The sequence below is a fragment of the Ovis canadensis genome, chromosome 17 (assembly GCF_042477335.2).
Source record: "Ovis canadensis isolate MfBH-ARS-UI-01 breed Bighorn chromosome 17, ARS-UI_OviCan_v2, whole genome shotgun sequence".
NCBI lineage: Eukaryota > Metazoa > Chordata > Mammalia > Artiodactyla > Bovidae > Ovis > Ovis canadensis.
Genome location: NC_091261.1, coordinates 65,958,544 through 65,972,566, shown reverse-complemented (window position 1 = coordinate 65,972,566; position 14,023 = coordinate 65,958,544). Strand labels below are relative to the sequence as shown.

At 41.9% G+C, this 14,023-nt stretch overlaps 1 protein-coding gene across 7 annotated transcripts in view; it reads right to left on the bottom strand.

The window, feature by feature from the left end:
- CIT (citron rho-interacting serine/threonine kinase) overlaps window positions 1-14,023 on the bottom strand; it is a 171,776-nt gene that overhangs the window by 110,151 nt on the left and 47,602 nt on the right. For 6 of the 7 annotated variants that reach the window (XM_069557922.1, XM_069557923.1, XM_069557924.1 and 3 more), the window contains exon 9: window positions 13,658-13,811. In XM_069557922.1, coding sequence (XP_069414023.1) covers window positions 13,658-13,811 — 154 coding nt within the window. Of the gene's footprint in view, window positions 1-2,099; window positions 2,169-13,657; window positions 13,812-14,023 lie in introns of those variants that run through there. The other variant, XM_069557927.1, reaches the window with a different exon arrangement.

The window sequence follows — 14,023 nt, the reverse complement described above, 5'->3', positions numbered from 1 at the left end:
ACTGACTCGATGGACGTGAGTCTGTGTGAACTCCAGGAGTTGGTGATGGACAGGGACGCCTGGCGTGCTGTGATTCATGGGGTCGCAGAGTCGGACACGACTGAGCGACTGAACTGAACTGAATGACACATCCAATTAGATTCATTCTTTGCTGTCCTCAAGACCTCTGTAGTTATCTTTTTCTCCAACATTGGGCGGGGGTGGGGGCGGGAGTTCTCCAACACTTTTTAATGATTTAATAATTTTATTTATTTATTTTTGGCTCTGCTGGGTCTTCATTGCTGCGTGGGTTTTTCTCTAGTTGTGGCAAGCAGGGGCTACTCTCTGGCTGGGGTGCATGGGCTTCTCATCGTGGTGGCTTCTCTTGCTGCAGAGCACAGGCTCTAGAGCATGCAGGCTTCAGTAACTGCAGCGTGAGGGCCCAGTAGTTATGGCTCCCAGGCTTTAGCTGCTCTGTGGCATGTGGGATCTTCCCAGACCAAGGGTTGAACAAATGTCTCCTGCACTGGCAAGCGAATTCTTTACCACTGAGCCACCAGAGAAGCCCTATTTTTAAATTTTTAATATGAAATTTTCATATGTGCAGAAGTGGTACAGGAGTACAATTAACTCCTGCACACCTTCAAAAACGTACAATATTCTCATTTCCTTTCATTTCACCTACTCTGGTCCCTATTTTATTTGCACGTGTGCTGATTATTAAAAGCAAACCCCAGACATCATATGATTTTGAGATATAAGACCTGGGACACTTTTCTCTTGGTGCAAGCACTGCAGCAAGGTCTCAAGTATTAAAATACAAAGAAATTGTAAAGGACTACAAATAACTGCATGCACACACAGTTAGAGCAAATTATGGACAAAAAATACAAAAAGACCCAAAACCCAGCAGCCACTTAGGAGCAAAAGCAGGGTACCGCACATGCAACTTGCACACGTCACCCCCGAAGAGGTGGACAAACCACCTGAGCCACTCCTCCAGCCCGACCCCTGGTCACACCCCTTCCCTCACCCCATACAAGGAACCAGCTCGCTTCCCATCACCCTCAGGGAGCAGGCATGGGAACCTGCTACTTGTTATCACTCCCTGCTGCTGCCGCAGGAGCCCCACTAAAGCCTTGCCTGAATTTCTTGTCTGGCCTCTTCATCAATTTCTGTTGACTGAGGAGGCCAAGAACACTGGTTGGTAATAATTTCACCCATAATTACTGCAGCAAATATCCCTAACTCAGGGTTTCTCAACTGTGGCACTACTGACATCGAGATTGGAGAATGCTTTGTTGCAAGGGACTGACACGTGATCAGAGGGTGTTTAGCAATGTCTCTGACCTCTACTCACTAGATGCCAATACCACCACAAGTTGTGACAACTGAAAACGCCTCCAGACATTGCTGAATGTTCCCTAGGGGGAGAAACACGACTCTCTAACAGGTGAGGACTTTAAAAAAACCATGACCATAATACCTTCATCACACCCAACAAAATTTACAGTAACTCCTTACCACTATCTAATACGATGTTTGTGCTCAATTTTTTACAGCTGTCCGCAAAGTATCTCTTTACATTTTATTTTTTTGAAGCAGTATCCAACCAAGGTTCACACACTGATTTGGTTGGTATGCCTCAATCTATAAAGACTGACCTTTTTTTTTCTTTAATGGCATTTATTGGTTTAAGAAACTGAATCACAACATCCCTGTAGAAATCTCACAATCTGGACTTGGTCGGGTGTATCCTTGTGACATTATTTAACATGTTTCTCTATGCCTATTTTTCCTAGAAGTGTTGAAAAAGTGTTACTACTCAGTTATATCTGACTCTTTGCAACCCCATGGACTGTAGCCTACTAGGCTCATCTGTCCATGGAATTCTCCAGGCAAGAATACTGGAGTGGGTTGCCATTCCTTTCTCCAGGGAATCGTTCCAACCCAGGATCTAACCCAGGTTTCCAGCATTGCAGGCAGATTCTTTACCATCTAAGCCACCAGGGAAGCCACTTCCATTTCCTAGACACTGGAAGTTAAATCGAGGGGCACATGCACACTCATACTCAATTTCACTCGGACAGCATATTTCCCAGGATGTGTTGTCTACTTACTAGCCCATGACATTAAAGGGCACACAATGTCTGCTTATCTTTCTTTGTGTGATGTCAAGAATGATCCATGTGGTCCAGTGAGATCAGCCTGGTCCCTCCCCATGACCTTCTCTCTCGTCTTTCACTTCATGTCTCAGTAGCCATGGATGATCTTTGCCTAGAATCATTAAGTCATTAAGGGCTGAAAAATGGCGTTTTTTTTCCCAAGTTCATCATTCCTTCTACATTTACTAGCACATCAACAATTTGGTAATTCTGGAATACAGTGCAAACAGGCAGGCAGGATAAACGCTTGGTTCATTCCCTATGTGTGTCCTCAGTTGTTCAGTGGTGTCCAACTCCTTGTGACCTCATGGACTGTACCCTGCCAGGCTCCTCTGTCCATGGAATTCTCCAGGCAAGAATACTAGAGTGGGTTGCCATTTCCTACTCCAGGGAATCTTCCCAACCCAGGGATCAAACCTGAGTCTCTTGCATCTCCTGCACTGGCAGGTGGATTCTTTACCACTGTGCCACCTGGGAAGCCCATCTTTCCCTATACTTAGCAACATTCAGAGTTGGGGTGGGGGGAGGGGTGTGCCTTAGCAACTGCCAGAAGTGACCAATGAGATTTCTTTTTTCAGTTGCCAGTATGAACTCATGAATGGATGTGTTTCAAGCCACCGTAGTCTTTTCGATGCTTATTATTATCCCATTTTAAGCCAGAAGAAGCCCCTCTACCAGATATTCTTGCCAGAAAAGTCTGCTACTTTCCAGTTTATGGGGGATGGAAAAACACTCCTCCCCCCCATCAGCCCTATGTAAGAAGCAAAGAGACAAATGTGTTCCTTTGTTTTGGTTCCTGTGTGGCTATCAGTTCTTTGTATGTATCCTCTGTTAGTCAGATTTTGAAGGACATCCCCAGGAACCAAAGAGTCGGTCATACTTCTTTTCTGAACTGAAGACACTGAAAATCATTTCCAAACCCTCAGAGATCATGAGCCACCTGGACCTCCTACTCTGTGCCCTTCAGCTCTGATCTCTTTTGACTCCTGCCAACCACCCTCTTTAGTGCTATCTGAACTTTGCCCTTGGAAAATGAGCGTAAATGCAATTGCCACGCTTCACAGAACTGACTGCAAAGTTGACTGATGAATAGAGTCCCAGATGTTTAATATAATTTTGAATCTTTGGCCAAATCATTTCCATGTTTGCTGGAAAATCTTCCAAGCAAGTAAGAAATGAAGAGTTCAGGGCTCCAATTTACGGGCTCTCTAACACATCTATTCCCCCTTTCTCATCTTCTCCCAGGAAAGGTATGAATTTGCCTCAGTTAGAAATGACTCTCTGAACGGAGATTCAGCACTGCCGCGTTGGCTTACACTAAGAGGCACTGTAGGAAGCGGTCACAGGGAAATCCCCAGGGCCACCGCATCACAAGGGGTGTCATTTTGGGGAACCCCATGTTGAAACTCCTCAGGACTCAGTACCAGAAAACTGAGTCTTCTCTGAACATATTATTCTGGATTTTTCTTCTCACAGGACTGAGCCTCTTACAACTGTCCATATTCTTCATTTTATTTTGGCCACTAGGAGGCTAATGATCCCAAATCCACCCCTGGCTGGCAATTTAACCAGAGCTTATTGGTTTTTACCATTAACCCTGCCTCTGTTTCCCTACTTTGACACGCCCTTTATCCAGATTTCTCATTTATTTTTATCATTTTAGTATTGCAATTATCTCTAAAGTAAGCCATCTTGATTTATCTTGAGATAAAGTAGAATATTACATATATATTTTTAATATCTCTAGAGGTAGCTTCTAAATTCAAACTAGATGGAGGAGACCCTATAACCTTAATCGATACGAGTTTAGTTTCTTCTTTTTTGGCTACAAAGAATGGCTTGCAGGATCTTAGTTCCTTGACAGGGATTAAACACAGGACCCAGCAGTGAAAGTGGAGTCCTAACCACTGGACCACCAGCAAATTCCCTGCCCTTAGCTCTTTTTATCCCATTTTCTCCTATGAATAACTTATTCTTAAAAAAAAAAAAAATCCCCAAGACATATAAATACTCACCTGTAAGAGCTACTGACCACATGTCTCAGTTACTCCTTTTTGAAGTTCCCCCAGGTGTTGCCCACATACTCCTAGTCTAGGAGGCTCAGTTCCTGCCATCACTATACCATCCTCCTGCCCTTCTACTCTCTCTCTCATGATGATCACCTAAACAACCCCACTTCCCCTTCCTCATTTCCTCCAGCCCCTAAGTGACTGGGTGGCTATCTAACAGGGAGACACACTTAAAGGCCAACCAAGATAATGGAGAAACACACGGCTAATGGAGAAACTAAGAAGAGGTGGCAAAAATACACAGAAGAACTGGACAAAAAAGATCTTCACGACCCAGATAATCACGAAGGTGTGATCACTCACTAGAGCCAGACATCCTGGAATGTGAAGTCAAGTGGGCCTTAGAAAGCTTCACTACGAACAAAGCTAGTGGAGGTGATGAAATTCCAGTGGAGCTGTTTCAAATCCTGGAAGAAGATGCTGTGAAAGTGCTGCACTCAATATGCCAGCAAATTTGGAAAACTCAGCAGTGGCCACAGGACTGGAAAAGGTCAGTTTTCATTCCTATCCCAAAGAAAGGCAATGCCAAAGAATGCTCAAACTACCACACAATTGCACTCATCTCACACACTAGTAAAGTAATGCTCAAAATTCTCCAAGCCAGGCTTCAGCAGTTCATGAACCATGAACTCCAGATGTTCAAGCTGGTTTTAGAAAAGGCAGAGGAACCAGAGATCAAATTGCCAACATCCGCTGGATCATGGAAAAAGCAAGAGAGTTCCAGAAAAACATCGATTTCTGCTTTCTTGACTATGCCAAAGCCTTTGACTGTGTGGATCACAAGAAACTGTGGAAAATTCTGAAAGAGATGGGAATATCAGACCACCTGACCTGCCTCTTGAGAAACCTGTATGCAGGTCAGGAAGCAACAGTTAGAACTGGACATGGAACAACAGACTGGTTCCAAATAGGCAAAGGAGTATGTCAAGGCTGTATATTGTCATCCTGCTTATTTAACTTATACGCAGAGTACATCATACGAAATGCCGGGCTGGGTGAAGCACAAGCTGGAATCAAGATTGCCGGGAGAAATATCAATAACCTCAGATATGCAGACAACACTACCCTTATGGCAGAAAGTGAAGAGGAACTAAAAAGCCTCTTGATAAAAGTGAAGGAGGAGAGTGAAAAAGTTGGCTTAAAGTTCAACATTCAGAAAACTAAGATCATGGCATCTGGCCCCATCCCTTCATGGGAAATAGATAGGGAAACAGTAGAAACAGTGTCAGACTTTATTTTGGGGGGCTCCAAAATCACTGCAGATGGTGATTACAGCCATGAAATTAAAAGATGCTTACTCCTTGGAAGGAAAGTTATGACCAATCTAGATAGCATATTCAAAAGCAGAGACATTACTTTGCCAACAAAGGTCCATCCAGTCAAGGCTATGGTTTTTCCAGTAGTCATGTATGGATGTGAGAGTTGGACTGTGAAGAAAGCTGAGCGCCCAAGAATTGATGCTTTTGAACTGTGGTGTTGGAGAAGACTCTTGAGAGTCCCCTGGACTGCAAGGAGATCCAACCAGTCCATTCTGAAGGAAATCACTCCTGGATGTTCATTGGAAGGACTGATGTTGAAGCTGAAACTCCAATACTTTGGCCACCGCATGCGAAGAGTTGACACATTGGAAAAGACCCTGATGCTGGGAAGGATTGGGGGCAGGAGGAGAAGGGGATGACAGAGGATGAGACAGCTGGATGGCATCACCGACTCAATGGACATGGGTTTGGGTAGACTCCGGGAGTTGGTGATGGACAGGGAGGCCTGGCGTGCTGTGATTCATGCGGTCGCAAAGTCAGACATGACTGAGTGACTGAACTGAACTGAAAGGAGAAACCCATCTACTGTCCTCCACAAACTAGCTTAAAAAACAAAATCTGGCCAAATACCTGATTAAATGATTAAAAAAAAAAAAAAAGCAGACCTTTAAAACACACACACACAAACGTACAAGTTACTGAGATAATGTTATTCTAAAAGCAGAAAACCAAAATAAATAAATGAAATATTCATGTCAAAATCATAAGGGGTGTTCTTTTGAGAAGAGAGAACTGCTCATCAGAAATCAATGTCAGGACAGCTTGAATTCAAAGCATCAGCACAGTGGGATTGTACAAAGCCTTCTTCATTTTTTTCAACGATGCAGGAAAACAGTCTGACAATAAAAATTTCTGAATTCTTAGGAGGCAGTACAACAATGCCGTTAAGAGTGCAGACTATACTGGTGTTTGTATTAGTACAAAATATTATGGAAAGTCATACAAGAAACTGATAATAATGGTTCATTTTAGAGAGAGGCACTGGGCATGGGGAGGGTAGGTGACTTTTTTTTTAATTGTTTAACCTTTTATATTGCTTGAATTTTTTTTTATCATGGATTTTTTCAAATAAATTTTTAAATGTAAAGTGAATCTGGAGACAGGGAAACCCAAGTTAGACTCTTGTCACTGCCAACTATGAGTTCCATGATCTTTACCAATAGGCTTCATCTCTTTAAGGCCTCAGTATTTTCATCTGTACTATGGGACCAAATATAGTACTGGCCTCACAGAAATTTTAGGAGGACAATAATACGCATTAGCGTGCCTTGCAGGGCCCCCAGGTACATAGTAAGTGCTCAGTAAAGGGTTATAATACACACCTAAAAAGTGTTGGTAAAGGAAACAATCCATCCTTAAAACTAAATACTTATGCCCATTATCTTGTAAATAACCTATAATGGAATACAATCTGCAAAAATACTGAATCACTATGCTATACACCTGAAACCAACAGAATATGATGCAAACCAACTCTAAGGAAAAAAAGTAAATACAAGACAATAGTAATGCAGAAAGCAGTGGGGGGATGTATAAGGTATACAAATGCCTTTATTACAACTATCTATTTGCCATCAGCAGGAAGAGATTATGTTAAACCACCATCTTGAAAAATACGAAAGCTATAAAGTCCATCTGAAAGAAAAGCTTTAAATTTCTCAAAAGCAGAGCCTAAAATCCTGTGTTTCCAAGCAGTTCCATCTGCTTGGGAAAGTTCTTAGCCAAAAAGCAGCCTCCCCTTACCCTCAGCCCAGAGGACAAAGCATGGAGGACTCTGCCAAGATGAGCAAGAAACTAAGGCTGACAGATCTCATTTTCTCCTCTCGCAGAGCTTCACAGATGCTACACACAGGAATCTTATTTCTCAGGATCTTACTGAAGTGCAGTTTCTGACTCAGCAGGTCTGGGCTGGAGGGGAGTCTGAGTCTCTGCAACTCTAACAAGCTCCCAGATGATGCTGGCGATGATGATGATGCTACTGGTCCATGCACCACACTCAACACAGCAGGGCCCCCCGACCCCAGGCTACGGTTCCACTGCGGGTTAGCAATGGCAGTCTTGAGTGACTCTCTGTGATATTCTCTCCCCTGGTAACAATCTGACCAATTCTTCTAAAACAATGGTTCTCTACTGGGAACAGTTGTACTGCTCCTTACCCCCCAACAAGGGACACTGGGCAAATGTCTGGAGACGTGCTGGGTTATCACAAGATGCAGACAGCTACTGGAATCTACGGGTAAACGCCAGGGGTGCTGCTAAACATTCTGCAATTCACACAACAGTCCCCAAACAAATAATTATCTGCTCCTAAACACGAACAGTGCTGAGGCTAAGAAACCACATAACCTCAAATAAACAGAAAACATGAATCAAGTGCTCTCAATTCACCTGGAGACTACAAATCATAATTTTAGAAGTGAGTCATCGATCCAACATGGTCCTTTCTCAGGCTAGATCTGAGGCAAGGGGTGGGGCAGTGGTGGTAATAAATTCGCAGAAAGAACAGGATGCTCTATGTGGGCAAGGGGTCACCAGGTCACAGTCTACGTTTTATTTAAGATCAAGCATATGTGGTTCAGTAAGCCAGTGGGTGATCTCCTAAGCATTAAAAGCATTCTACCCTTTTTTTTTTTTTTTGGCCACGCCATGCAGCTTGTAGGATCTTAGTTCCCTGACTAGGGACTGAACCCAGGCCCTCAGCAGTGAAAGTGCAGAATCCTAACCACTGGACCGCCAGGAAATTCCCAAACTTTCTACCATTTTGAGGAATGGCAATTTAAACAGGACTACAGCTCTATTTAAGGGACCTATAATTTAGACTGTAAGTTCACTGAAGGTAGGGCTGTATCCAGATTTGTTCATCCACAGAGCTACAGCACCTAACATACAGCACACAGCACTCAAATATCTTGATGAATCCTGTCGATTCAAAACGACTACAAATTCCAGATGTGCTTGAACAGACACAGAGACTAAACAGTGGTATTATTTGTCATCACCATAAACATTATTAATAACAACTATCTATCGTAAAGCATGCATGGTATTGCATAAAGTAGAAAGGGCTCTAGAATCACCTAGACCTCAACCCAAATCTAGACCCTCTCTCTCACTTGCTATATGATCTGGGGCGAGTTACCACTGTGTCCATACCTCTAGAATGGGTACAATAATCCTCTTCTTTGAACTGTTTTGAAGTAACATAGTGTAATATATACTTAAATACTTGGTAGTTGGCACAGAACAGTTGCTACTTTACCAGTATTTCCTATCAGACTACAGGACTGGAGTAAAAAACCCAGTGAAGTCTCATGGTGCTGATATACACAAAAACATGTAAGAATTTCACCAAAGGACAGGAAGCCTTAGAATCCTTCTCCTTTCAACCAAAGGCCTTCATCCCTTAGGTTTATGGAGTAATCAAAGGATTGTACACCTGCAATTTTGTGATGGCCATTAGGGGCCAGGTAGTGAATAATGATCAACAATGAAGGAGACCTCTTTGTCAGGGGACTATCTCAGGGCTGATCAGAATTGGACCACCACTGAGCCACTACTGGATGGAAATGAAATGTACTTATGTGACAAATGCTAAGAACCTGGAAACTCAAAAGTAGCTCTACAAGAACTGTGCCTTTCTGAGAAGAGTAAATTGAAGATGACTCAAAAGAAGTCTGTGTCATAATCAATGGATAAAAACAAGTTCTCTAGAATATCAGCTATAGAGGTTCTAGGAAACGATCCAGAGTCAACACTCTGATTATGCATTTCTCACTGTTGAGATGTGGTGGGTTCGGATGAAAGGTGCAAGTGTGCCGGTTCTATTTACATCACTATGTCTCTGGGGGAAGATATTAAAAAGATGTGAGTAGAAGGGCACACTGGACAGTACAACTCTGCCATTGACGGAGCAGGTGCCTGATGTCGGAAAAGGTAGGCATAACCCCAAAGGCATGAAAGAGGGGGACTGACTGGCTTCAGCTTTCCGGAAGCCCAGAAAAGCAGGCCGAGGGCACAATCAGACTCCTGCTCAATATCTGAAACTTCACTGGAATTGCATAGCCCAGGGCAACTAGGATACTTAAGAAGCCTAATACTGAAATTTGGAAAGCAGCAGCTAAAAACTCAACTTCACATCTGATCATGTGAGGCGGGGAGTGAAACATCAAGGTAGTAGGTGCACAGTGGCCCATGAGTGTGGCAGAGCGGTCTTGACTTGCCAGGAGAACAAACATCCCTGAACTAGGTCAGAGTCTTGGTTCGCGCATTGGTGCCCACAGCGACTTCAAGGGGTAGGACCTAAATGCTCCAAACGACCAACTGCTCCATCTGACCTCAGGGGTCAAAGCCAAGGCACGTGGTTTCTCCCAGTAACCACTTCCAGTTCTGTCACTCATCCATTTGCCCAGACCCTTCTTAAACTGCGCTTATATATCCTGCCGGACCACCTCTTGAGATAATGAGTTTTAGAAGATTATTACCTGCTGTGTTAAGCATTACTTCCTTTCCTTGGTTATAATAAGAAAAAGAAGAATTGAGGGTGAACTAGCAGAAAAGCTAATGTTTCTTTCATCAAAGGACAATCTCCTGTGTGGAAAGCTGAAATATGCAACAGCCTGGAACCACAAAGCATTTGAGCAGCAATCAGGAACTCAGGAAACCTAATGACTTCAAGTGCTTTGGTTGATGAGAGTCACTCAATGTGTGTTTATGACAAATGGGCCTGGACAAAGGCATAATTTGTGTTAGAACTACCTAGTTAGAAAATAGCTCTAATGTCATGCAGTCCAGCAATGTTTTCAGTCACAAACCCTCAGCTGATTACAAATACACAAGGATCGAAGGTTGGTGAAAAACAGGAAAATCTGCTAGGAGACACTGCAATTAATACCACAGCTCTCTGCATAGTCAAGGATGGCTGAGAACCATCAGGAAAAGGCCCTATCAGTCCTCAGAGGGCATGGAGATCCCACTCACTGGCTGAGCTACATTAAGTACCTCAGCCGGGATAAGTGCCATCAGCCACAAGCACTCTAATTGCAATATAGTGCCCTGGATGGATTCCTAGAACAGAAAAAGGGGCATGAGTGAGGAAGCTGGTAAACCTGGAGTAAGCCTGAAGTTTAATTAATTATATAATCTTATTTTGACAAATATGACGATGTTATGTAGGATGCTGTCATTAGGGGAAACTGGAAGAAGGGTATGTGGGAACTCTACTATCTTTGCAATTTTTCTATAAATGTGATATTATTCCAAAGTAATAGGGCTGTTAAAATTACTAGAAGTTCCTTTAAGGCAAATGTGTTTTATGACTCTTCAGAACCACTATGCTGGGAGTTAGAAAATAAAAACCATCAAGAGTATCTGTCAGAATTTTAGAATTGGGATTCAGGGCAAAGGACATGAAAATACATCTCTCTGAAGAAGACGTATACCAATAACCAACAGGTGTATGAAAAGGTGCTCAGTACCACTAACCATCGCAAAAAGGCAAATCAGAACCACCAATGAGCTATCACTTCATGCCTGTTAGATTGGCTATCATCAAAAAGATAAGAGGTAATCAGCATTGGTGGAGATGTGGAGAAAAGGGACTCCTTATACACTGTTGGTAGGAAGATGAATTGGTGCAGCCACTATGGAAACAGTATAAAGGATGCTCAAAAAAAATTAAAAATAGAAATTCCCTGTGATCCAGGTATCCCTCTTCTGGGTATACAGAAGAAAATAATATCAGTACCTCAAAGAGCTATCTGTGCTCCCACACTCATGGCAGCATTATCCACAGTAGCCAAGATAACAGGAATAACCTAAGTGTCCATCAATGGACAAATGGATATTTAAATAGGTGTGAAGGAATATTACTCAGCCTTTAAAAATAAAAAGGAAATCCTGCCATTTTCAACAACATGGATGAACCTGGAAGTCATGATGCAAAGGGAACCATGACAGGCACAAAAAGAAAAAAACTACATGATCTTACTCATATGTGGAATCTAAAAAAGTTGAAAACACAGAAGCACAGAGTAGAAAAACAGTCCCTAGAAGTGGAGAGTTGGGGGAAATGAGAGCATGTACAAAGTTGGAGTAATGTAGGATGAACACGTCCCAGAGACCTAATGTATTAATACAATGTGATGACCATACTTAAGAATACTGTATTCAATACTGAAACTTTGTTAAGAGAGGAGATTTTAGATGTTCTCACAAAAGGAAGGAAGGGAGAGAGAGAGACAGAAGGAACAAAGGAAAGAAGAGGAAGAGGGAGGCAGGAAAGGAGGAAGGAAACTGTGAGGAGATCAGTGTGTTAACTAGCTTGACTGTAGTGACCATTCCACTGTATCGATGTAAATCCAATTTTTACATTATATGTCTCACAGATATACAATTTTTATTTTTAAAAATATATTTAAAAAAAGAACCAGGATTCAGCTGGGTGAGAATTCTCTCATATGAACTCAGTATGGGAAAGTGAGAAACATGGTAAAGATGAGGCAAAACTAAGAAGATATTTATTAGGATATGGAAACATTAAGCAGAGTCACACAAGACACAGTGAGTCTTCTCACGTGATGAAGAGGCAACAAGTGCAAAGATGGTCAAGTGCACGGTGATCCATCCCAGCATCATCTCATCCCAACGACAACCATGACTTCCCACAAGACAGACCGTGTGATGCACAGCAGGGGCCCACACATATCCTCTCCAGACACTGTGTACTTTACAGAACGGTACTTAGCCTCAGAAGCCCAACAAGCCTAAAACCTATAAACAGCCCAAGAAGAAAAGACTAGAACAAAATATGGGAATTCTAAAACAATACCAAAAAAACAGCAAGGTTTACCAGAATACAAAATAAAGTTACCTGGGTAATTAATCACCATTTGCTGACTTACTTGGGTGAAGACCACTGGCAAAGATAAGAATAAGAAAATAAGCTGCTTATTTAAGAAGACTGGAGATAAAAAAAAGGTAAGGCAAGAAAAGATTAAGTATTTGGTGGCAACAAGAACCAACTGTATCAAATCTTTCCAAAAGCAAAAAAGAAAGACTGCACTGAAAATACACTGCTGATTAAAAGCCCTGAATCATGGAGATTTGGGGGTTGATGCCTAAAAGACTTGAAAAATATAGTAACGTGGCTACCAGAAGAGGAAAAAAAGTTGCCACGAGAGATTTATAGAAATATGGCCTACTTACATATTTTCACAGAGTGTTAGAGAAACTATTGAAATGGCTTTCAACTGGACAATAATGGCTCTTAATCCAACTCCTATATTTCAGCTGAAGGTTCAAGAGGTTACAGTTACAACACAGCTCCAACTAGAAGCCTGGTTTTAACACCTAGAAATGGATTCCATTTCCCTGCCTCCCCTCATCACCAAAACTCAGACACACACTCAACCGGGCCAATGGCTTTCCTACAGGCTCTGATCTGTGCTAATTACTGAGTCGGGTTATAGATCGCATTCAATCAACACATGCAAGCATAAAAAGGTTGAAAAAAAATGACCAATTTGTAAAACATCAAGTATTTTGGACTTGTAGATAATAAGTCAGGTCTTTGTTTTTAATGAATTCAGTTTGTACTAATTGATAACAAAGTGATGTATGAATGAATCCACTGTGCATATGCGTTATACATGCTTGTGAGCAAAGACAAACATTTTAGAGGGAAACAAGCGAACACAGCAAGGCATTTATGGCTTTAGGGCAGGCTTGGCCATTAACAGAGCAATGCTGGCACTCTGCCTAATCTCTGAGTCTTTTTCCTAATCTTGTGAACAAAATAGCTACGTCCACTCTTCCTCTGGGAAGAAATTCTGTCAAACCAAGTGACAACCTTCAGATCCCATCAATCTGTACCTCTAATGTACTGAGGGATAATACTCCAAAGGCCACATAAACAGAGTTTGATTAATGATCCAGTTCTGCGCAAACGATGTTAAAGTAGAAATATTACTCAAGACAGCTACATCATTACCCTTTTCCATTCCTATAGATAATTAAAACCCTTACTTATATGATTTACACCAGCTTCTGGGAGGCAGAATAATTTCAGATCATTCTTAAGTGTTTCTTCATCCCAACACCAGAACTGAAGGAACACAACTCTACTTACAGTTACGAATGTTACTCCAGTCGATTTTGGAGAAGAAAGGATGACAGCAAAGGCCCTCAAACTTCAGTCTCTCTTTCTGGCCACACAACAAACTCTGGATTAGATCAAGCAATTCACTGCTAACTTTGGGGTCATCTGGAAACTTCAAGAACCGCTATTTCAAAAAGAATTTTAAAAAATAAAATATTCCCTTAGCAAATCAGCTTCTCGTGTCTCAAAGTTAAAAAAGTAGTTCTCAAATAAATAAAACAAAAAAGTAGTTCTCATATATCCAAGTTTCTTTTTTTTTTTTAAGAAGGAAGTTTTATGTCCTAACTTTGGACCAAAGGCATGTTCCCAAAGAAAATGTTCTCTTCACATCAGCAG